The following is a 24,847-nucleotide window of genomic DNA, read 5'->3' on the forward strand; positions in this document are numbered from 1 at the left end:
CTCCCACCCCCAGCACCACCTACCCAACCTCTATTTCTTTCTTTCATAAATTCAGTCTCATTTTAGCTTCAGTTCCAAATTCTCTCCTCCCTGCCTTAATTTTTTTCTACATAAACCTTCCCTAAACCCATCCTGCTTACCTGACTCAGATGCCTCCATACACCAGTTCAACTCACCCCATTTCCTTCCTCCCTACCTGCTTCTCACAGTCTAATACCAGACCACTTACTCCCCAAATTCCCTTTTTTTTAATTGCTCCAGCCATAGGTCCACCCCAACCTTTCTGGCCTCCTACCCTCTCCAGTCCCATCCTTACCCAGCACCCGGAGTTCAGCAGCAGCTGTGACAAAGTGCCGGGTACGGGGCTTGTTGGCTCTGCAGACATAGACACCAGAGTGGTGGGGCTGCGTGCGTGTGATCAAAAGGTTGGTGCGTCCAAGGACGATGACATCTGTAGAAATTGGCTTCCCATCTGAAGGGAGAGAGGAAAGGAGAGATGTCCACTAGGGAGAAGTTGGGGGTGGAAACTATTTCTTCTAAAACTCTTTCCCCAACTCTCTTCCAGAACTCGGGTCCCTTAGAGTGTCTGGTCAAGTGGACGTGTTCTAGCTTCACTTCCTCAACAACAGAATGCAGAAAACTAGCTAGGGACATGTTCTTCTCTATCTATCTTAAGCCAGGATTAGACTAAAGGTTTTTCTGGTACAACTATAGCCATGGGGGCTAGGAACTTTAAAAATGTACATGTGTCAGTGACACCTTCTATGGTAGTAAAGAACTGGAAACAAACTAGATGTCCATCAAATTGGGGCAAATTGAGGGTAAACAAATTATGGTACATGAAAGTAATAGAATATTAGTGTGCATTTTGTGGGAAATGTGGCCCGGACCAGATTAAAATACAGTTCCTATCTCATTTTAATGTATTGATTTATTAATAAAAAAAGAAGTATATAAACATGTGGTCTTTCAAGTCAATATACAGCGTGCAAAGAGCCTTACATGTGCTTTCGTGGTTCCTGTTTCTTTTTAATTTTTACACTGCTGCTCTAAGAAATGATGAATAGAAACATTCAGAGAAATGTGGGAAGATTTCTATGAACTGATACAAAGTGAAATAAACAATATTAGGAAAAGATACAATGATGTAAATGGAAAGAAACAGAACAAAACAAAACTGAATGTTATATTCTTTTAACAACCAAGCTTGTTTTCAAAGAAGAGATGAGAAAATGTGCTTCCTTTTCCTTCTTTGCAGAGGTGGGGGACTATGGGTATAGCGCATTGCATATACTGAGACAGCTAGGTTGTATGGTGGACAGATTACAGGACTTAGAATCAGGAAGACTTGGGTTCAAATCCTGCCGCAGACACTTAATAGCTGTGTGACCCTGGGCAAGTCACTTGGCCTCTGTCTGCCTCAGTTTCCTCAGTGTAAAATGGGGATAACAGTAGCATTAACCTTATAGGGTTATTGTGAGGATCAAATGAGTTAACCTATGTAAAACACTTTATAAACTTTAAAGCATTATAGAAATACCAGCTATTATTACTATAGTATTACTATCCCAATAGGTTGATTTGTGGTTAGTTCTGCAAAACTGCCTTTTCTTCTTTTTCTCATTGTTTTTCACTTTTTGTTATGAGGTATGACTCAATGGGTAGGGAAAGGGAGAGGAATATATTCAGAAACAAAGATGATGTAAAAATAAAAGTTTCTAATAAAATTATTTTTAGTTTCCTTTTTAGATTTCTTTTTAACATTTCTTTTTTTTAACATTTTGAGTTTTAAATTCTATCCCTTCCTCCTCCCTCCCTCACCTATTGAGAAGGAAGCAATATATCAATTATACATGTGAAGTCACGCAAAACATATTTCCATATAAATTAATTTTTAAAATGTATATGTGTAAAATAGATTGAAAGCATTTTAAATGCCTCCTGTCCTCAGGCACCTACTGTCCATCCCTCTCCTAATCTCATTTCATAGTGTTTAGGGACATTTTGGAGCCACTGAAAAGCCCAACTGAAATATCAAACAAATGTTTCTCAGGATCCCAGAAAACAAGGTGACTGTCATGAAATTACAAGTATGTGTCCAGAGAGGCAATCCGGTCAAATGAAGAGTGTTTAAGGCTGGGAGACAGCAGGACCTGGGTTTCAGAGCTGACTGTCACACAAACCAGCTCCATCACCTTAGACAAACCGCTTAATCTCTTTCTTCACATGTCAAATGAGCTCTTTCCATTTACAGAGTGCTTTCCTCACACAGTAGCCCTGTGAGGTAGGTAGTGTGAATATAATGTTCCCATTTTAGAGATGAGAAAGCCAAGGCTAAGGGGAGTTTAAGTGACTTGCTCACCCTCAGCAGCTATAAAGTATCAGACCTGGATCTCAAACACAGTTCTTCTAAATCTTAAGTCAGGTATTCTTTCTGATAATAATATCATATTACGTAAGCATATGTATTTATGGAACAAAAATCACAGAAATCCTACACTGATGTCCCATTGTGGTAGGGAATTGACTTTGGGCTTTTTAAAGTTATTCCAAAGTAGCATAAACTCTAGAAGGTTCACGGGCTCATAGATTTAGAGCTGAAAAGGACCCCCGAGGCTATGTAATCCAAATTCCTCATTTACAGATGAAGTAACTGAAGCCCAGAGAGGTGATGACTTGCCCAAGGTTACACAGATAATAAGTGACAGAGGTACAGTGGGATTTGAACCCAACTCTTCTGACTCCAGGGTCAATGTTCTTTCCAATGTCAAGTATGTCTTAGTGATAAACCATACCTACTGTCTGAGTTCCTGCTAGACATGTGGAAACCATCATCAACTGAGGCTGCCAAAAAAAAAAAAAAAAGCAAAATGGTCCTAGTATGGCTTCCTTTTCCTTCTGTGCTGATGGCAGCAGAAGAGTGGTCAAAAAGGGCCAAAGGTACTAGGAAAACAACAATTTTCAGACCATCTAGAGATATTCATTTAACTGCTGGTTTTCTAGATTCCAGAATCTGTTCTATATTTTACATGTTTAAAAAAAAATCAATTCAAGGGAAAGGATTTTATAGAATATGCCTTTGTATCCCCAGGGCCCAGCACAATGCTTTCCTACATTGCAGGCACTTGATAAATGCTGGGTGAACTGTCTGCTGGAGTTAAATTGTTGCTCAGGATGGCAAAAATTGAAAGAATCGATACTAGAATCTTCAGTGAAGCCAAAAAGTTGTAGCTAGATGGGAGGATGACTTTCAGGTGCTTCTTGGAGAGGCAAATGAAGGAGGCAAGAGAGTACCCCATCACACGTCCAAGGACATCGTTTCAAGGGGACAGTGGGTGACCTCACCTTACAGTATTCATGACAAATGTAAGCAAAAAGACCACCATGAAATCAAATAACTGGAGACTGGAAAAATCTGGACCACTGGTTTTGCCACTGACACACAGCTGGATATCTCAAGTTTTGCCTTTCAAGAGAAGGATAAATCATTGACTACCAGGAGGCTCTGACTGGAACAATGAGGCAATGCAGACCCCTGCAGGAGAGGGGAAAGGAGAAAGGAAGGGAATGAGCATTTTATATAGCACTGATCATATGCTCATTTCATCCACACAACAATCCTGACAGGTTGGTGCTGTTATCCCCATTTTACCGATGAGACAGAGTTTAAGTGACTCGCCCAGGGCCATGGAGCTAGGAATTATCAGAGGCTAGGTTTGAATTTGGGTCTTCCTGATTCCAAGCCTGGTGCTCTATCCACTGCACCACCTAGGAGAGGAGTTAGAACTTAGTAGGGGCTGAGTATGAAGATGGCAAGAGGAGAAATCAGCTGCCAGAAAAGCTTCAGCTGCCATAGAACAGAGCTGAACCCGGCATCTATCCTTTGAGAGACAAGCCTCACAGGTGCCTTGTTGCTCTGTACTGCCCCCCTCTGGTTTAAGACAGAAAAGCAAAGAGGGAAATAACGCCTTCTTGCGAAGGCTGAGGGGACAGCACAGTATCAATACACTACATGCAGTGCAAAATTTTCTTTGCACCTTTTAAAGGATGCTTGTGAGTTAAAAGAGCTTGTCATTGTCTCATCAGTTCAAAAACAGAGGAGGAACAGATTTGTGACCAGAAAGGGGGGCAGCTAGTAGAGAATTAGTTTTGGGTGGTACAGAGTTCTCCAGAAGGGAAAAGGAAGAAGCATTTATATAGCACCTACTATATGCCAGGCACTGTGCTAAGTGCTTTAGAAAATGATCTCGTTTGATTCTTGTAATGACTCTGTAATGACTGTTATTTACTCCCTTTTATAGTTGAGGAAATTGAGGCAAAAAGAGATGAAGTGACTTGCCCAGCATCACATAGCTCGTTAGTGTCTGAGGCTGAATTTGCACTCAGGTCTTCCTGACTCCAGGATCAGCACTCCATCTACTTGGTTATCCCTAAGGGCACCAAAGACATTCAGGCCTTCCCTCAAGAGTTCTAAGTTGTATGGAGTTTGAATGCAGATCGAAGCATACTATTTGCTATTTTTTTTCCTTCTGTTGTGCTTTGTTTCCTTTTTCTGGTGGTTCCTCCTATTGGCTCTAATTCTTACTTAGAACATCACTAATGTGAAAATATGTTTAATAGGAATGTATATGTATAGCCTATATCAGATTGCACGCTGTCTTGGGGAGGGAGGTGGGAACGGAAGGGGAAAAATATTTTAAGCTCAGAAGCTTATGGAAGTTATTTTTGATAATTCAAAATAAATTAATTTTTAAAAAAAGACAGAAAAAGAAGAGGGTATTGAAGGACAGGAAAGGGGCAGGCCATGGAGGCTAAGTCTTCAAGCCGAAATTTCTTCATTTGCAAAATGAAATAACCAAATTAGACGATCTTTTCCATTGGAAAAATCCCAAGATTCCAAGGTATTTTGTGCCAAATTTTGTCACTTCTTTCAGACCATGCCCACCATGGATGCCCTCCCTCCCTTCCTTTTCTGTATTGTTTTCCTTCATTAGCTTCTGAAGGGTCGGGACTGTCTTTCTGTTTGATTAGTAGCCTGGCACATGCTAAGTGTTCAATAAACGCTTGTTGATTTGTAAAAAAAAAAAAAAAAAAAAAAAAAGAGTTGTAAGGTGTCCTAAAGATACGTGTTTCCCTTACTCCTGTGCTTCCCTGCGAGGGTTCTGTAAGTGTGTGTTCACTCTTCTTTATGGATGCTACAAGCATTGGTGGAAGAGTGTGACGCAGTTTTATGGGTAGATTGTGATGTTTTCATTATTCTGGCATTTGGTGGCCCAGTGCCACTATCTCATCTTTTCCCAGCTGGCTGATCTCCTGACTTCATCTTTGTCTCTAGCAATTCATCTTCTTGCAAGATTGCATTAACTCTGAAACTCATATCTCCTCAGTCCCTCCCCTGAAGCCAGCCCAGGGACCCCTCTTTCCTTCTCACTGGAGAGGGTGGAGGTTAGACATTATGACAGCTCTTCTCAGATCCTTCAGTGCAAATCATTTCCCGCCTGGTTGTAGGTCTTCATCACAGTGGGGACCCTTTTCCCTCCTTTATTTTATATATAGTTTTACGTAAAACTATCTTAACTCTCCTATAGAATATAAGCTCCTTAAAGGTAGGAACCGTTTCATTTATATCCCCGGTACCTATCACAGTGCCTGTTATGTAGTAGAAACTTAATAAATACTTGCATATTAAAAAAAATCCTCATAATTTAAATAAATACTTCTTGACTAATTAATTGATGTGTGAAGAGCCAGAAGGCACTTAACATGGTAAGCACCAGACAGCATCACCAAAAAAATAAAGTTAACTAAGTCTTGATAAGAAATGAGTGGTTACTGACATGGGAGTCATGTACCTCTGTGCAATCAGAACCAGTCAGAATAAAGGTCAAAATCAACCTCAACATAGAAGATAAAGATATGAATTACCACAAAGATACTGCATACAATTACAGTATCTCCAACCCAACCTACTTAAACAAGCTATCTGTGAAAAATGAGACCAAGATAAAAATAAAGACATTTGATCTGATTATCACCATATTACCAAAAGCCCAGAAACCACTTCAGCAACTGGACAACCAAGGACAATGCCAATTTGGAGAGCAAGCTCATTAACAAAACACTACGAATGAGGACGGCAGAAGGTTCTAAGGAGTAATACTTCATAAAATAGCAAAAAGAACTGGAGGAGAAACTAAGCCAGGAGAAAGTTTGGCATGAGATACACATCAGATTATCTCAAGAGTGTTCAGGAACTAAGGGATGACATATAGGTACAAAATTGTCCAGATTTTCCTACATTTCTATGGTGATGTATCCCACCACATTTAGATCTTAATAACTCAGTACCTAACATGCCATGTTAGGAAGTGGGAATGGAACTTGATAAGATAAAATCAGGAAAAAGAGCTGGATATAATCAATCCACAATAGAGATAATACAATCTTGACATGGATTTTCAGTATCTATAAAGGAGAGAAACATACTAAAAGATACTAAAAGAATGGGGCAGGGTGGAATCATAGGGTTATGGCCAGAAGATGTGAATGTGAGGTATTAGGATATTAATACTATTCCCCCTCAAATGTATGATCCTGATTTTTATAGATGAGGAAACTGACAGAGAGTTTAAGTGATTTCCCCCAAATAATATGGCTAGTAGTTGGCAGACCCAGATTTATTGGATTTTTAATTTTTTGAGAGTAGTGTTTGCTATTTTTTATCTTCATATCTCCTGCATCTAGTCTAGTACCTTGAACACAGCAGGTACTTAGTAAATGACTGCTGTATTGAACTAAGCTGATTCTTCTGACTCCTAAGGCCAGTGTTTTTTCAGCTACTCCACTGAAAATGCTCATCACCATCTTCCTATCTGCCCTGCCTGCCTCACAAGGACAACATACAGATGCAAAATTGACCAGATTTTCCTATATCCCTATGATGATGTATAATGAGGATGAGGATCAAACAATAATCAAATAAGAAGACGGAAATGGTGATCACCTGCTTACTCTGAGTTTGTTATCTGGCATTCACCAAGGATTGCTTTGGACTTTGAGCTATCATTCATATCTATATCTATATGTTTATATAAATATATGTATTTATATATACATTTACGTATGTCTAGAGAGCAGGTGTCCTATCTTTGCAGCACCCTCAGTAGCTAACACATTGCTCTAAGCATGGTAGGCCCTTAAGAACTATTAGTAGATCGAATGATTCCTTGGGAAAGATAAAAGCAATTGTGATGTATAGACAAAAGGCATCAATAAAGTGTACTTTTTTTTTTTAGATAAAAGCACTCTATAGATGGAAAGCCTTAGGATAAAAGGATAAAAGATTTATGGTTGTAGGGCATCTTTCAAGATTGTTTAGCCCAACACTCATTTTACAAATGAGAAAGCTGAGGTCTAGAGAAGGGATTTACAGATATTAAGAGGCAGAGCTGGGATCTGAACCCTGGTCCTCTGACTTGAGACCCAGCATTCTTTCTACTATACACCATATTGGATTTATTGAGGTGGGGTCCCCAATGTAGCTTCCTAAGCTTAATATCCACCTCCTTTCCCCAACAGGGACTTTTGAAAGAGGGACTGCCAGCAATGTCAGTTCAATTCTTGATCAACATAGCCCGGCCCTCTCCACAGTCTTGACTCTGATTAGTTGCTCTTCAACTAATTCCATGGGTTCCAGGAAAAGCCCTGAGGCTCCATATTACTCTCTTCCAGGATGTTCCCCCCCATCCCTCCCTCTGCAACAATCCCTCTCCCTCTACTCACCCTGTCGGATCCAGGACACAAAGGGGGTGGGGTCAGCTGAAGCCATACACTCCATCACCACACTCTGACCAGCAACTACTGTGGTGTTCTCTGGAGCAGCCACAATTGTCACATCCCCAACACTAGGAGGATAGAGGGAACCTGGAGAAATTTAGAAGAGACAAGTATCATTATGCTTAAAATTTTTCCAAATGTATCCCCACCCCCATTATTTGATCCTTGTAAATAGCCTTGTGAAGTAGAGAGGGTAGAGGTTCTTTCCTCCGAACCCAATTTTCTTCCCAACCATTTGACAAGTAGGGAAACTGAGATACAGAAAATTATTTACTTGAGGTCACCCAGTTAATGGGAGATCTGGGACCAGAACCCAAGCCTCCTGACTCCTCAAGTCTGTTCTGTTAGAGAGCTGAAAGTGAGACATTCCTATCCCCAATTCCACATTCAGAGAAACTAGTAGACTAATTTCAGATTACTTCTTCCCTACTGTTTCTCCTCTCCAGTCCCATTCTAGACCCAGGAGAGAAGAAAAGTGAAGAATTTCAAAGACCCTGAGTTTTCCTATCAAGTCCTGGGCTTCAGCTCCCCAAAGACAGTATGCTAGTCCTGGTTTGTCCAGCAGATGGAAGCAGAGACAGACCTAGAGACCCCAAAGAGGCCAAGGGACCAGAGACTAGATATGCACAGATGCCCCTTTCCTAACACTTGAGTTCCACTCGGAGGAGCTATAGACCCTTAGCCTGAGTTCAGGGAATAGAGGAGGTTGGAAGGGGTAGGGAGAAAATCAACTTACCTGGAGACAGAGGAATGGATTAGTGAAAAGTGGGGGAGAAAAGGGGAAGAAGAAAGGGAAGATAGGCAGGCGATTTTGAGACTTTGATAGTTTAAGCAGAGATACATTCCCACTGGAGGGCAAGGGGGAAAGAACTCCTAAACTTTCTGAAGACATCCCAGAGTATAATCCCCTAAATCTCAGGTTGTCAGTTCTCTGAGCACAGGAACTGAAGGGAAGGAGGGGGAAGGTAAGTGAATAGGAGAACATTATACGAGGCTGGGGGAGGGGAGGGGAAGGTCAGATAACTGCTTTCCTTCAGTCTCACTTCACCACTTCTCCCCATCCCAGATGTTCCCTTTATCCTAAGAAGACACAAGAGGGTGGTGTGATGTAGTAGAGAAAGAAGTGGGTTAGTTCTAATTCTAGCTCAATCACTGACTGTCAGCGTTGACCTCAGGCAAAACACTTCATTTTTCTGGGCTTTGGATTCCTCATCTGTAAAATGGGGTAGCAGTACTTACCTCTGTGAAGGTAGGAAGCTAAATTTGATTCAATCCAGTTCAAATTTATTAAGCACCTACTATGGGCCACTTGAGCTCCTTCTAGTGCTAATATAGGAACTCTTAACCTTTTTTGTGTCATGGACCCCTCTGGCAAAGCCAGAGTGAAGCCTATGGACCCCTTCTCAGACTATTCAGAGCAAATAAATGCTAAATTTCAGTTAGAAGTGAGATGTAATTTTTTCCCCATCCAGTTTCACAGATCTCTTGAAATCTATCCAAAGACCACTTGAGGTTCTATAGACCCCAAGTTCAGCACCCCTGTTCTATGATCTATGACTTTATGATAGCCCAACACCACGGCCATAACTCCAAACATCAACTCCCTCACCTTTGTGGACGATGAGGACAGCATCATGGCTGTAGCGCTGGTGGGCAGCGTTGGTGGCCACACAGTGGTAGGCCCCTGCGTCACTCTCCTGCACATCTACAATCTGCAGGACACCATTGGGAAGAGTGATGAGTCTAGAGGAAGAAATAAATCGTGAGACCGGCATGAAGAGGCAGAATAAGTTCCTGTCACCAGAGATATCCCTTCTCCTGATAGTTGCCCTAGATCTGCCCCATCTTGCACTCGGCTTTAAATTCACAGAATCTCAGGATTGGAAGGGGACCCCAGAAGCCATGTAGCCTTGTACAAACAACTCTTCTGACAAGTGGTCATCTAGCATTTGTCTGATGACCTCTTAGTAAGGGGAAACCTAGACAGCGTTTTGATATCCCTAGAAGTTGGGAAATTTTCCCTTAAATTTCCATATTAGAGTCACTAATGGGTTAGGAAATATGGGAGAGAGGGACCATTATCTCCTCAGAAGGTCCCAGTTAAAATGTGTATTACCTAGAAGGGAAAGAACAGACTGAAGAGTCTTTTCTTAGCACCTTCCCTCCGGCACAAGCGATTGTTACATAGGAAGGCAAAGAAAGTATTACCCTGAGATGATGAGGTATGGGACAGGAAAGTATCAGTGGGGGCCCTGAGTGATAGGGAGCAGCATAGGGTATGGGACCATGGAAGCTGATAGGGCATCTGAGAGCTTCTAGAAGTAGGGGCACTGAAGACACATCTCATAATTTTGCCCAAAGAAGGGGCCATGGTTGGGTTAAGCTGACTTAAAGGAGTAAATAGGTCTTTCTCTCTTCTAGGGGGTTTATCAGTTGAGCTGTTGGTCACAGGCTAAGAAGCCCAAAGTTTGATTTTATAGTCACATGACATACACTAGTGTTGAGCAAGGTGGGATCTCCTTTGTTGTCTGGCACTGCCTCTAGAAGGCCAGACCACACGGAAGAGTGCCTGGAAAATCTTACCACTGCTATCCCCCTCCCCACTAAGCCTAGGTGGAAGGTCAACAAGACACTTCTCCAAAGGTTCTCCTTAGGACACAGGTCATTTTGCCCTTGTCAGGATGAATGCCCTCATTTTACTAAGTGGTTCTCCTCTGAAGTAACCAAAAAAACAACAGCTGCTATCTCAAGGTCTAATAATGGTATCAGGGACAGTGACTACTTGTTATAATTAAGATCCAGAGTCTAAAATTGGAAATTTTAAAACTCCAACTAATATCCTAGAGCTACCTGCTTCCCAGCTCCCCCCTAACCCTGGCCCCTTTCATGGACACTCACCTCGGCTCAGACGGCACTGCCATCTGGTCCTTCTCCCAGGTTATGACAGGGGCTGGCAGCCCTTCAATTCGGCACTCAAAGCGAGCTGTCCCATTCTCTTCCACGGTCTGAGGTTCCGGATGGAGAGAAAACTGTGACAGTGCTTTTTTGGTGGAGGGGAGGAAAGAAGACAAGCAAGGAAAAAGGAAGAAAGAGACAGAAACAAAAGAACGGGAAGGAAAAGCAAGTCACAGAATTCTTGGAGTGGAAGGGATAAAGTTTCAGGGAAAGGATAAGTCATCTGGCCCATCTCTCTGCCTCTAGAAAGGATCATACTTTTCCTTAAGTAAGCTCAGTTTTCATCTTACCCCCATTCTACTACTAACCAGGAATTCCACATTTCAGGCCCTCCAGGCCCCACCTCTGCTCAGTCCCAAACTGGCCAGACACAGAAACTTACTGGAGAGCCTAATCACAGCCACCTGGCTGGCCACCACTCCGAGGGGACTGTGGGCCAAGCAGGAATAGTTGCCCTCACTGTCCCCTGGGGCTTCAGGGACCCCTCCATCGCCACTTTCCTGGGGGGCTGCCTGGGACACCCACAGGGAACCATTGGGCAGCAGATGCAGGTGTTTTTTCTCTTGTATTAGGCTCCCGTCCTTGTGCCAGGTCACTCGAGCTGGGGCCCCAGAAGGGGCAGGTGCAGGGTTACAATTCAGTACCACTGCCTGCTCAGGCCCCAGGGTCACATACAGCGGTCCCATGCCACAGCCCAACTCCAAGGACGTCTCCTGTGACAACAGCTGCTCTCCTGCAGGGGCAAGAAGAATGACTTTTCAATATGTATAATGGGAATACGAGTCCCATCTCCCAAAGTCTCCAATCCCCCAGTTACCTCTGCATGCACACACGGGCTTCCCTCCCCAATATTCCACACATCCAGGGCCAAATCAGAGTCTGCAACGGGAGGGAGACTCAGGGATTCTCCCTTTCATGGAGAAACACTAGGAAAGGGAATCTAAGAAAACTGAATCAAAAGATTACTGAATTCCAGATTCAGGGGTCATCTAGTCAAACCCATATTTGAATAAGAATAATCAGAAATACGGTGCTTACATTACAGCATTTCCATTAACCATTTCCAATTACTACCACCAAGTAGTCATCCTCTCTAAGCTTGAAGATCTCCTGTGAAAGGGCACACAATTGTCTCTAGAAGTGACCCAGACCACTTGTGGTTAGCTTAGTTGCTAGAAAAATTTCCCTTCTATCCCTTGGGGAAAGGGGCATCCAAATTCAGGGTCAAGGCAAAAAAAGAAAAAAATAGACTGGTCTGTACTTAATATCTTAACAATAGCAGCCGGCAACCTTTTACTCAGGGACCTCAGTACTTAATTTCGTTCCTCTCTAATGCACTTACCACATCATTTTATGTATTACAGTTATCTGAGAGGCATCAAAGCATAGTGTATAGAGAGATGGCCTCACAGTCAAGACTCAGGTTCAGGCCTTTGATATTCACTGTCTTTGTGACCTCATGTAACCTCTCAGGACACTCAGGTAACTCTCTACCAGGGTTCTTAATCTTTTTGGTGTCATGAACCCCTCTGCCAGTCTGATGAAGCTTATGGGCCCCTTCTCAGAGTAAAGTTTTTAAATGAATAAAATAATATACATAGAAATGTAAAGGAAAGTAATTATATTGACAGGGAAGCCAGGTGGTGCAACAGATAGAGTGCTGGGCCTTGATCTCCCCGAATTCAAATCTGGCCTTGGACACCTGTGTGACCCTGGGCAAGTGACTTAACCCTGTTTGCCTCAGTTTGCCTCATCTGTCAAATGAGCTGGAGAAGGAAATGGTAAACCATTCCAGCATCTTTGCCAAGAAAACACCAAATGGGGTCATGAAGAGTCAGACATGACTGAACAACAACAAAAATTATATTGACATGCAGTTATCAAAATAGTTTAGAGAAAAGTTTACAGACCCCAGGTTAAGAACTCTTGTTCTCAAACTGTAAGTTGTAGAATGATCATAAATATAATGATAGGTAGTATTTATATAGCACTTTAAGGTTTGCAAAGATCTCATCTGATTCTCACAAGCATCCTGGGAGGTAGGTGCTATTATTTTTCCCATTTTACAGCTAAGAAAACTGAGGCAGACAGAGGTTAAGTGACTTGTCCAAGGTTACATAGCTAGTAAGTGCCTGAGGGTAGATCTTGAACTCAGGTCTTTCTGACTCTTAAGCTCCATATTCTAGCATGGAACTACCTAGAAAAGATGCTGATCTGCAATGGTAGAGGAAATTAATTTCTTTTTTTTTCCTTAATAGTATTTTCCTCCAATTATGTGTAAAGATAGTTTTCATCATTCATTTCTGTAAAACTTTGAGTTATAAATTTTTCTCCCTCCCTCCCCAAGACAGCAAGCAGTCTGATAAAGGTTACACGTGTACAATCATATTAAACGTATTTCCACATTAGTCAGGTTGTGAAAGAAGAATCAGAACAAAAGGGAAAACCACGAGAAAGACGAAATAAAAAACAAACAAAAAAGAGAAAATAGTATGCTATGCTCTGCATTCAGACTCCATAGTTCTTTCTCTGGAGGTGGATAGCATTTGAGGAAGTTCATTTCTGTGAGTTCCCCACATCAATAAAATGACCTCAACATTGTTGGTTTTCTTTTTTAAAGAATACATTTCATCAATATGTTTAGTTTTTACATCCTCTAAGTTTCCCCTGTATCTCTCTTCCTCCTTCCATTCCAGAAAATGGTCTCATATGACAAAGAATTTTTTAAAGGAAAAAAAATAAAAATGGAAGAAAAGGGAAAAAATCAGCAAAACCAATCAACATATTTTTAAAAAATCTGACATTATAATGCAAGACAGATCTCTTCTCATATCTCTTCTTTGGGGATGTGCTTATTCTTTGTCATTTTGAAATATTCATTTTTCTTTTTTTTGTGGTGATTGTTCTTTCCATTTACACTCTTCCAGTCATTGTGTAGGGTGCTTTCTTGACTCTGTTCATTTCCTTCTGCATCAGTTTATGTAAGTCTTTCTGTGTTTCTCTGTACTCATCATTTCTGTCATTTTTTACAGCAGAGTAAAATTCCACCCCATTTATATACCAAAATTTGTTTAGCCGTTTCTTAATCGGTGGTATGTTGCTTTTTTTTTTTTTTCAGTGAAATTTCAGGAAGGGAAATTTTCCTTCCTGAGGAAGAGAGAGGTTCTTTCTAGCATTTCAAAATATCTAAGTAGTTAACACTAACTCCAACCCTTACTCTCTCGGATAGTAAAGGGCATCAGTCCTCTCTTCAACTGCGATACTCTCTCCAAGGATGCAGATCACAGCCCGTGCATCCTGGTGGCTTCCTGTAGGTTTACCCCAGAAGCTTTACCGAGAGTGTTGGGAGCCTTCCCCAATGTCTCCTTATGACTTGACCAGCCCATCTCCTTTTTCTATCACCCACTTCCCTGATGTCGTCCTTTGTTCCTGTCATTTTTCTAAGTGCTTCACTTGTTATTTTTGGCAGCCTGCTCATGCTTACCATGTACCTCTTGATTGCCCTCTATATGACACTCATTTTCAATCCTTTGGAACCTGTTGTGGTCTCCACAGTTACCAAAATAACCTTCCTAAGCAACAGATTTATCCATGTCACCCCGCTGTTCAAATCCCTTCAGTGGTTACCTATTCCCCATGGGATAGAAACACAAACTCTTCAGCCTGAGGTTTAAAGCCCTTTACCATCTGGCCACAATCCATCTTTCCAGGCTTATTTTATTTTATTTTATTTTATTTCGGTGGTGCAGCGAATAGAGTGCTGGGCCTGTAGCCAGGAACACTGTGTGACTCTGGGCAAATCATTTAGCCTCTGACTGCCTTGGTTTCCCCAACTGTAAAATGGAGATAATAATAACACCTGCCTCACAGGGTTGTTGTGAAGGTCAAATGAGGTAATATTTGTAAAAGCGCACACTAGGTGCTATATAAAAGCTTAGTCTCTTGCCTTTCTCCAACTCTACTTTTTATCCAAATTGGCCTACTAACTCTTCTACCTTGACATTCTGGGCCCTCTCTCTGGGTTTTCACATAGGCCACCCTTACCCAAACTCCAACCCCCCAACCTGAAATGCATTACCTCCTCACTTCTGCCTCTCAGAAGCCTTATTTTCCTTCAAAAACTCAGCCCAGGTGCCCATCAATCAGTAAGTCAGTCTGCAAGCATTTATTAAGCACCTACCATGTGCCAGGCACCTGTGCTAAGTGTAGAAGACAGAAAGGCAAAAGACAGGCCCCGTTCTCTGTGAGCTAGCTCCCAGGTTAATGGGGGGGGGAGCACATGATGACAACTGAACAAACAAGATATAGACAGATAAATTGGAGATAACCAACAGAGGGAAGGCCCATGTGTTAACCGGGATCTGGAAATGCTTCTTGTAAAAGGTGCCTGATCCCCAGATCCTTCCTCCCCACTCGCTTATCTTGTATTTACTTTTCTGAGTACACATTTCAACCCCCCAGCAGAATATAATCGTCTTGAGGATCGTCTGTTACATGATATAAGAAGATGAAAAATGTAAGAGATTGTAGCACTCATTACTATCAAGAAGACCACCAGGGTCTCGCCCTTTCCCCTCTCTGAATTTTGGGTGCTTTTTAACTCTTCGGAGGTAACTTGCCTATAAAGGGTGTTTGGGAATCATTTTTACAAAAAGATAAAACAAAGAGCGCCCAGCAGCGTGTATGTGTGTTCGTATGTGGCCCCGGAGGGGAGGTAGAAGAGGAAGAGATTGGGGATGGAGGGCTTGGCTTGGCTTGGCTGGGCTGGGCTCTCAGACCAAAGGCTTCCTGTCTACTCTAGAGGCTGTGCAGTTGGTTTGGATTTCAAGGGAGAAAAACCACACACAATACAATCCAAGGATCCTCCAACCCTCTCCCTTCTCCCCCATCTCCCCTCCCCCTCCCCAGAGCCTGTCCCTGGGTTGGAAAATCCCCTGCCAAGATGGACACACAATGGGAGCAGTTGGAGTAACAGCAGCTGCTGGATACATCAGCAGTCTATGTTTCTGCCACGGCAAGGGGAGCTCTAGGAGCCCCTGCTGATCAGGGATCTAATTCAGTTTCTGAATATTCATGGCACAGCAGATGTCAGAGCTTCCCCACCTCGGTGAATATCACCCCTGCTGCAGAGAACATGGAAACCCAATTATAGACCATAGATTAGTAGGAGGGGGTTTGGGATGGGAGGGATGCTCCCAGAACTTCTCAGAAGTTCCTTCCCATATCTAACCTTTATCCCTCCTGCCGCTACAAGTTCCAACCAACTCCTTGTTTGGTTAACTCTAACACACTTATCATTTTTAGTGTTGGTGCCTTATCCTACAACTAGATATGACTCACTACCTGGGTGACCTTGCTCAAGTCTCTTCTCTGGACCTCAGTTTCCTCATCTGTAAAACAAGATGATCGTTAAGGTTCAAAATCTTATCCTATCCTATCATGTCCTTGAGATCAGGACTATATAAAAGGATATGTATGCCCTTTGGCATCCCACTTGGTTAGGAGTATAGGGCTCAGCACATAGTAGGTATTCAATAAACACTTACTGATTGATTCGTTAATTGATTGATGCAGTTTAACTTCATTTCCTCCCCAACTCCCTCGCCCCCATCATTTTTCAATTTGTAGGGTGAGATCTCTGGCAGAGATGCAGAGTTTCTCTGCTTTGAAAGCCTCCAGGGTAACTCTTGATCTTCCTTTTCTAACAGAATATTTTGCCCACTTACAGGAGAAATGAGATTTTATGTGGCTAAATGGAACTTGCACAGAAAGGAGATTAACAGCCCAAAGCACAGAGCCAGCTCTGCTGCAGCTCAGCAGGATTAGCGGGGCTCCAGCTTTTCCCCTTCCCGAAGAGGATCCTCCAAGCTGCATTTTTCAATGAAATCTAAAGAAGGGGGAGTTGTTGGGCAAAGGAGGGGAGGGTCTTTCCAGCATTTCAAGATACCTAATTAGTTAAGCTTAGAAAATGCCATAAAATTTAATGCGTTGACATTTGCAGTCTAACGAGTTTCTCCCCTCTGAAGCTTCTCCATCTAGGGGCCCAACCAGATTTTAAACTTATTTTCTGCAGACGGCTGTTCCTGGAAAATTCCCCACATAGCCATTCTCCTTTCCCCTGGCCCTTTTGAGGGGAGTTGGGTGGGGGAAGAGGGGAAACATAGCCATTGTCTCCTAGAGACACCCACACACCCACCCACACACACACACCATATACTTTCCTCTCCTCCCCTCCACCCTCAACAGCTGGAAGGGGAGAAAGGAACTACTTCTTGGGATATGGGGGGACTCCCCCTCCTCTTCTTCCCCCTCCCCTCACTCCAACACTCCAGGGACTGGAACGATAGATTAAGCAAGAACAGAGTGGGAAGAAGAGAGAGAGAGAGAGAGAGAGAGAGAGAGATCCAGGAGGTCTCCAATTTCCAGAAATGTGAAAGAAAGAGATATGGAGAGAGGCAGGCACAGACAGAGACAGAGACAGACATACAAACCTGGAGGGATGGAGGAGCAAACACCAAAAGAGAAAGTGTGGGAGACAGAGACAAACAGAGAGGTAGACAGGAAGATTTATACAGAGAAAGGCTGAGAATGCAACACGCACAGAGACTAAGAGTTCTAAGGATCCTTGGATAGAATCTAATCCAATCCCCCATCCAAAGCAGGATGACTGACTGGTCACTCAGCCTATTGAAACACAGGGAGGTGATTCTGAAGTTACTGATTCAATTATTAAGTGGTTCTGATTATCGGAAAATTCTTTCTCGTACAGAACTGAAGTCTGTCTCCCAGTTAGGACCACAAATCTGTAGTCAACCCATTCCTTTTCCCAATGAGGAAACTGAGGCCTAGAGAGGTTAAATGACGTGCCCACAAGGGGGAGATTTGGCCCTGAGTCTTCTGACTCTAGAGCTCTTCCTATTGTACCATATCGCCCAGATCCATAGTTCAACCCTCCAAAGCTAGCCAGAGTAAATCTACTCCCTCCAAATGACTTGTGGCTTTCTCCATCCAGGTGGGAACTCACTTCACCAAAATAGATGGCATTTATCACTATTCTACAGCCTCACAGAATTGTCTGAGGTTCAGAGAAGTGAAAGGATTTACCCATGATCACAGGTCAAGTAAATTTCAGAGGAGAGGTCTGAACCAGTGGCTTCCTAACTCTAACTCCACTATCCTATCAATTCTGTCACATTACCTTTCTCCGGATACACAGTAGGCACTTTAAAATATGCTTGCTGAGTTTGACCCAAAAGAAGAAAAAATGTACCTCCCTCCCTTATTTGCAGAGGTGGGGGTGATGGGTGTGAAATATCACATAGGCTGTCAGATTTGGTTGATATGGTTGGTTAGTTATGCTGAGATTTTTTTCCCCTCTCTTTTTTGTTCTTTGTTATAAGGGATGGCTCTTTGAGAAGTGGAGAGAGAAGGAAATATTTGGAAATAAAGGCAACAGAAAAACAAGACACCAATACAAAATTTTTTTAAAAATCAGGTGGAATTTAGTCCACAAAACAATAAAATTTGACTAAAAATGTTCATTTAATTCAACTGATAACCCTTCAAATACTTGAACAGAGTTATCATGTCTCTATCCCCACAAATCTTCCCTTCTCCTAGATCCAGTTAAGTTTTTTACTATCTCGATCACCCACATCTGAATATCCCAGCTTGTCAGTATCTACAGAAAGGGACCCTACTGATCACAGTGAAAGATGGAAGGGAACTTAAAGATCACCTGATCCGAGAGGCAATGTGATACAATGGCCAGACTGCTAGATCTGAAGTCAGGAGACTCTACTACATTTTACTCATGAGACGACCTTGGGAAGACCTTTCAACCTGAGTTTCAGTTTCCTCATCTGTAAAATGGGATGATTGGATTACATAACCTCTGAGGTCCTTTCCAGCTCTAAATCTATGCTCTCATAACTCCCCTTCCCTGTTGATACCTCAAGGAGAGAAGGGAACAAGAAAAGTGCCTACAGTGTACCAGGCACTGTGCTAAGTACTTCACAAGTATCCTCGAAAGCCCCATTGTTCCTCTAAAGACCAGGTTTGTTCCCTCATCTTCCATGAATCCTTAGAAATCGAGGTCCAGATCCCTTAGGGAAGAAACGGAAGATGAAGCTTTATTAATGATCTTCCAACAATTTGGATATTTGGAACTGAAGCCTTCTCTGCTTCCTACCCTTCTCCTTCTCCCTTCTCTTTCTTAGAAAGGGAGGGGAGGATGTCCCTCCCCCACCATACTCTGGCTGTGGCAGACTGGGGTATCAGTTTGATCTTACCCCCCAAAACACATGGGCCCCAAGCCAACTCTCGAGAACCTTCGCCCCTCACCCCAGGCCTTCCTGGCAGAGCCATCTGCTCCACATCTGGATTACCATGTGCAAATCTGGCTCTCCTCACCTCAAATACAAATGTAACAAAGCTAGAGGAGGTCCACGGAGAGGCAACTAAAATTATCAAAGGCATGAAGAGCAGACTACAAAAACTGGGCCTCCTCAAACTGCAATGACTGTTCAGTGTTATCCCCTTTCATGAAGGGCACATACAAATGATTTCACCAAGTCCTAGAATCATTGGATGGAAGAGCTGCTTTGAAGGCAGAAAGAAGCAAGTTTTGGATAAACCAGAAGAACTAAAGTATTATATAGTAAATACATGGATGAAATAGACATCAACTGCTAAGAGATGGATGGTCCATATTAAAGATGGATGAGTCAAGAATGATTCAGCTAAATTCTGGGAGAGGCTATTTGGTATGGTAGAAAGCACTCTGGACTTGGAGTGAAAAGACATGTTTGTATACCAGCTCCTTACTAGTTTATATAAATGTAGAACTGTCACAACATTTCTCCGAGACTCGGTTTCCTCTTCTGTAAAATGAGATGCTTTTACAATCTACATCTCACAGGGCTCTTGCAGAGAAATTGTTCTGACAACTTTCAAGTGAGTTATGTCAGCGATGCCTGAATGTCTGATCTGTTATTAAGGGAAGCTACAGATATCTGAGAGATGTCCCCAAACTCTGAAGTTGGTGTTAGAGATAACAACTGTGTTTCTTAGCCCTTAATAAGTAGAATTAGCATCAGCATTCTATGCAACAAACATTTATAAAAGGTTTAATATATGCAAGACACTGCCTTGTCCTTAAGGAGTTCGAATGGGAAGTTGGCAGGGGAAGGAAGGGAGAAGATACAACCTGTTCATAAGTAAGTAAACACAAAAGTTAATTCAAATTCTTTCAAGAGAAAGAGACTATTAACAAGCAGGTAGAGCAGTAAAGGCCTCATCTAGAAGGCAGCTCCTGGGCTGTGCTCTGAAGGAAGCCAAGGAAAGGAGAGACTACATTCCAGGTATATGGGACCACCTATTCAAAGACTTGGAGGTGAGAAGTGGACAGATCCAAGATACTGGGTCATATGGATCATGAACATGACTCAAGACATCCTGTTCATGTCCTGTCCTGACCCACCTTCTCTATCTCCTCTAAACCCCCAAGTTATGCTAGCTAAAGGTGTTTTGAGGGTTTGTGTTTGAGCTTCAAGTGAGTAAGAGGGCATCAGGACAGAGTACAAAGTACACTGAATTTGAAATCATTCCAGTGCAGTGTTCCATGCTTATGTCTCCCCCTTACCTCTCCCAATACACACACACACTGACACACACAAAAATACACACACACACACACACACACACACACTTCCGTAGTACATTTCCCTTCCATCTATTTCTAAACAAGTAATGTCAGTGATGAAGTAGGGAAGGGTACACCCCTGGTGAGGAAGGATCCGTACCTGCAGGTAGGATCAGTGCACTCCCTGCCCACAGAAGGATTCTCTAAGAATTCTTCCTATCCTGTTAATGCCCAGCTCTTCACAGCCAGCAGTTCCAGGAGTGAAGGGGCAAGAGATGAAACCACATATGATATAGAGATCTGCAGTTTCATGTACAACCCTCTTTTTCTGGTTGTTATTCTACTATGCAAAAGGAAATGCCTATTATAATTTGGTGTTTAAATTTGGAATAAAAATAATTTTTAAAAAACTACATATGGGAACAAAGGGTGTTCATTAAGAGGCACACCCTGGCACTGACCCCTACTTAAACCAACTTCTCCTGGAAGTGATTCTGATTCATAAAGACTTATCCCAACACCAATCTCAACCCATGAACCATGGTCCCAAACAAGATACTCCAGAAACTGTTCCATTCAACCCAAACAAATTCTTGTCACAGAATAAAATCCCAAGAAGCAGAAACAAACATTTATTAAGCGCCTACTGTATTCACAGCATTATGACAGTCCCTAGAAGATATATAAGAACATCTCCCTCCCCTCTTAGAGCTTAAAATCTAGTACAGGGACTCAACCATATTTGTCTAATAGGCCCCTTTGGCAGCCTGGTGACTCCTATAGAACTCTTCTCAGAATCATGTTTTTAAACACACAAAACAAAGTAGGTAGGAATTAAAAGGAAACCAATTATATAAAAATACAGTTATCAAAATATTAAAAATAACAAGTTCATGGACCCCAGGTTAAGAATTCCTGGAACAGGAAGACATGATTCAAATATAAAATAATACATGAGATGTTCATGAGAGGTACAATCCAAGTACTTCCAAAGGTCCATGAGGGGAAGATCACTAGAAGCACAGAGATCCCAAGGCTTCCTGGAGGATGCTATTTTGACGTGGGCTTTAAAGGATAGGGAGGAGTAAAAACTGTGGAGGGGGGTGGGATTCTAAGCAAAGGCAAAGCATAACAAGGTGTTAGGCTTAGTTTAATTTAGTTGAGGAGAGTAGTATCACATGCTGGGATTTGAGACAAGCTAGGTAACAGGCATTCTAGGTGGAGTACATCACCCGTAAGGCATACACAAGCAGAAATAGTCAGGACATATCTGGGATCATTATACAGCTTGATTAGAAACTGTTAGCTCTGTGGATACTGTATATTCTCCCAGTAAAATGTAAACTCTTTGAGGGCAGGAACGTGCAATATATATGGAAGGTGCAATATATATATATTTGTCTCTGCCACACTGACCTTTAGCACAATGCCTTGCACAAAATTTGCACCTAATAAATGTTTGCTGAATTTAACTGAATTTGTGTAGAGGCAGCAGGAGGAGATAAGTCTGGAAAGGGAGGCAGATTTATGGAAAGTCGCAAATGCCAGGCTTGAGTAGTAGCAGTGGTAGCAGCTGTATTTATTTATATAGTGCTTTAAAGTTTGCAAAGCATTTTACATGCATCATCCCATTTAATTCTGTCAACAATCTTGTGAGGTAGGTACTGCTGTCACTATTTCTCAGATCAAGAAACTGAGACCCAGAGAAGATACATGACTCGTCCATGGTCATTGAGCTATTAAATACTGGAGGTGAGATTCAAAGGACTTCGGACTTTATGCTGTGAGTAATGGAAAACCATTGAAGGTTTCTGAATCGGAAAGTGACCCAAAGAAGGGAGTTCTGAGGAAAGGGTGCTGAGTTTGGAAGTGCAAGGACCAGAATTCTAATGTTAGAGCTTTCATTTCTTATGGGATGATCTCCAGCAAATCATTTCACTTTTTTGGAACTCAGTTTTATCATCTGTAGAATGAAGTGTGTGGACCAGATGTCCTCTACAATTCCTTTCAACTCTCAATTTATGTTCTTATGATTCTAAGAGTAATCTCCACTGGGTTTTAATGACCCAGGTCAGGGTAGTGGAAAGGGAAAATAGGACAAGGTGTGTGTCCACATCTGAAAGAGAGAAGGCAGGTTTGCTTCTATAGGTTGGGATTGGGAGAGCAGAGTGTATGTGGCCGGTCATACGCTCTCTGATGCCCCACTTTCCATCAGCCTCCACTTCTACCAGCCTTCTGCCCAAAGTTGGTTTTTTTTTTGGTTTTTTTTTGGTACAATAGACCCCATCAGTCAGGCTGGGGAGGCTAAATGGCTAATAGTAAGGGATCGGCTGCTCTTCCGTGAACCCCTAGTAATGGTCAAAGTTACACTGGGGTGAGGGTATGTGTGTGTGTGGAGGGGAAGGATTAGAGGGGTAGGTCTGAGAGGTTCTCATGCTCTAGCAAGCCCCTACTCCTCCCTCTACTGCCCCACCTCCCAACAGCACCACATGGTCTGTGGCTAGGGGACTCTGAATCCAGCTGGAAAGCCAAAGCAGCTGGAGAGATCCCCTTCTTCCCCCCCTCCTCGGCCCTCTTCCACACACATCGCTCCCCACCCCCCTCAAGGAAGGAGCAAACAAAGCCAGCCCGCTCAACTCTTTCCCTCCTCAGGCAGCTCAGCCTAGACACCCCCAACCCCCAAACTAAAGGACAGTAACTAGGCACAAGATTGCACTGTCACGGTAGAACCCGGATCAGGGATAACGGAAATGAGTCCTAGCTCAGCTGCCCCCTCAGGGGCCCTGGTCGCCCCCAAAACTTCCTCCTTCTACTGGTCTGACACGCTTCGGTCCTAGCTCCATTGGGGCGGGGGTGGGGTGGGGGTGGGAGGGGAAGGTCTATTCCCCAATACTCAGTGGGAGGGAGGGGTGTGTGTGCATATGTGTGTACTTTACACCCAGAGCAGGGTTTTGCGCGCGCGCACACACACACACACACACACACACACACAGAGTTCCCACTGCCTTCTCCTTTCTCTGCCCAAAATCTGGACACAGTTTCACTACTCTTCCCCCCTCCCAACTGCCTGTCTCTGAGCAATAATTTTGAGCTCGGGACCCTATCTCTCCCTAAACCTTCAACAGATTGCCTGCACTGGGGTAAGATATGCGTCATTTTCACCGTACCCCATAACCCAGCAGCCCCACAGTCTCTCCACGGCAGCCACTTCCAAATCTTCAATCCGTACCCCTGAACCTACTCCCGCCAACCGGCCCTACAAATACACACACGGCCCCCACCACGGACACCCCAAAGTCGAAGAACTCCCCACACCCTCAAACCGCAAGATCTTCCCCCTAAAACCTGACAACCCCACAGCACCTCGCTCCACCCAACCTGGCACCACAAATGTAAGCATGCACCATGAACAACACTGGCACACTCCCACCCCAAACACAGCCATGCACCTCATGCATAGACCCGCGCACACCCTGGGGACACAGGCACACACTCGGGCGCGAACGCGCGCGCGCGCACACACACACACACACACACACACACACACACACACACACACGGGCACACGCAGTCCCCTTCCCCCTCCTTGTCCTACCGGCCCTCGGGCTCCTTACCGTGCACGGACAGCGCGCAGAAGGTCAGCGAGAGCACCCAGAGGCTGCGACGGGCGTCTCCCTGCGCCATGGGAGGCAGCCCTGGGCGCCGCGGCCGCCGCCTGCCGGGGAAGGGGCGCACGGTGTCACTGGCCCAGGGAGCCGCAACTCCGGGGGCGCGGCCTCGGGGGCCGGAGTCGGGGCCGGGGCCGGGGCCGCTGCCGTTGCCTCTCCCTCCCCTCTATCGCCATCTTGGCGAGAATCCGAGCTGGGGCTCCTTGCAAGGCTCAGCCGGCCTCAAGTCCCACTTGAGCTGTCCGCCAGACACGCCTGAGCCTGTGCCAGCAACAAGCTCTCCTCCGCCCCCCGCCACCCCCACTCCACCCTGGCCAGCAATGCCCCCCCTCCAAAAAAAGGCCCCACCCCGTCCCTCAACCAGCATCCCCCTCCCCTCCCCAGACACTAGGCTCCGCCAAAACACAAACCACACATAGACGTGCACACAAAACCCCACTCTGTCGTCTTTTTCCCTCTATCTCGATGTCTCTGCCTTTAGGACTAACCTCCCTGGATTATCCTGAGGCCCAGCTTTCTCCCAAGGAAAAGGAGCCTCGGTTCCTTGAAGAGAGGGCCTTCACACTGGAGTCAGGTGTCTCGGAAGCTATCGTTTACAAAGACAGAGGACACTTTTTTCAGCAACTGGGGAAACTGAGGCACAGAGGTCACAGCGCTTGGCTCACAAGGTCTACCCAAGGCCTACTTCAGTTAATCACAGAATCACAAAATTGAGAGTCGGAATAGTCCTCAGCGGCTAGTTAGT

General features: G+C 43.7%; 1 protein-coding gene across 1 annotated transcript in view; it reads right to left on the reverse strand.

Annotated features, from left to right (window-relative positions):
• The window catches only part of IGDCC4 (immunoglobulin superfamily DCC subclass member 4), a 43,382-nt gene extending 19,264 nt beyond the window's left edge, over nucleotides 1–24,118 (reverse strand). Inside the window, exons 1-6 of the mRNA XM_027851788.1 lie at nucleotides 24,049–24,118; nucleotides 11,174–11,524; nucleotides 10,735–10,876; nucleotides 9,446–9,579; nucleotides 7,783–7,923; nucleotides 317–472 (exon numbers count right to left, since the gene is read on the reverse strand). Of these exons, the coding sequence (XP_027707589.1) occupies nucleotides 317–472; nucleotides 7,783–7,923; nucleotides 9,446–9,579; nucleotides 10,735–10,876; nucleotides 11,174–11,524; nucleotides 24,049–24,118 (994 nt within the window). The remainder of the gene's footprint in view (nucleotides 1–316; nucleotides 473–7,782; nucleotides 7,924–9,445; nucleotides 9,580–10,734; nucleotides 10,877–11,173; nucleotides 11,525–24,048) is intronic.
• Between the last annotated feature and the right edge of the window lie 729 nt (nucleotides 24,119–24,847).

The sequence above is a fragment of the Vombatus ursinus genome, unplaced genomic scaffold (assembly GCF_900497805.2).
Source record: "Vombatus ursinus unplaced genomic scaffold, bare-nosed wombat genome assembly UNPS02009205.1, whole genome shotgun sequence".
Taxonomy (NCBI): domain Eukaryota; kingdom Metazoa; phylum Chordata; class Mammalia; order Diprotodontia; family Vombatidae; genus Vombatus; species Vombatus ursinus.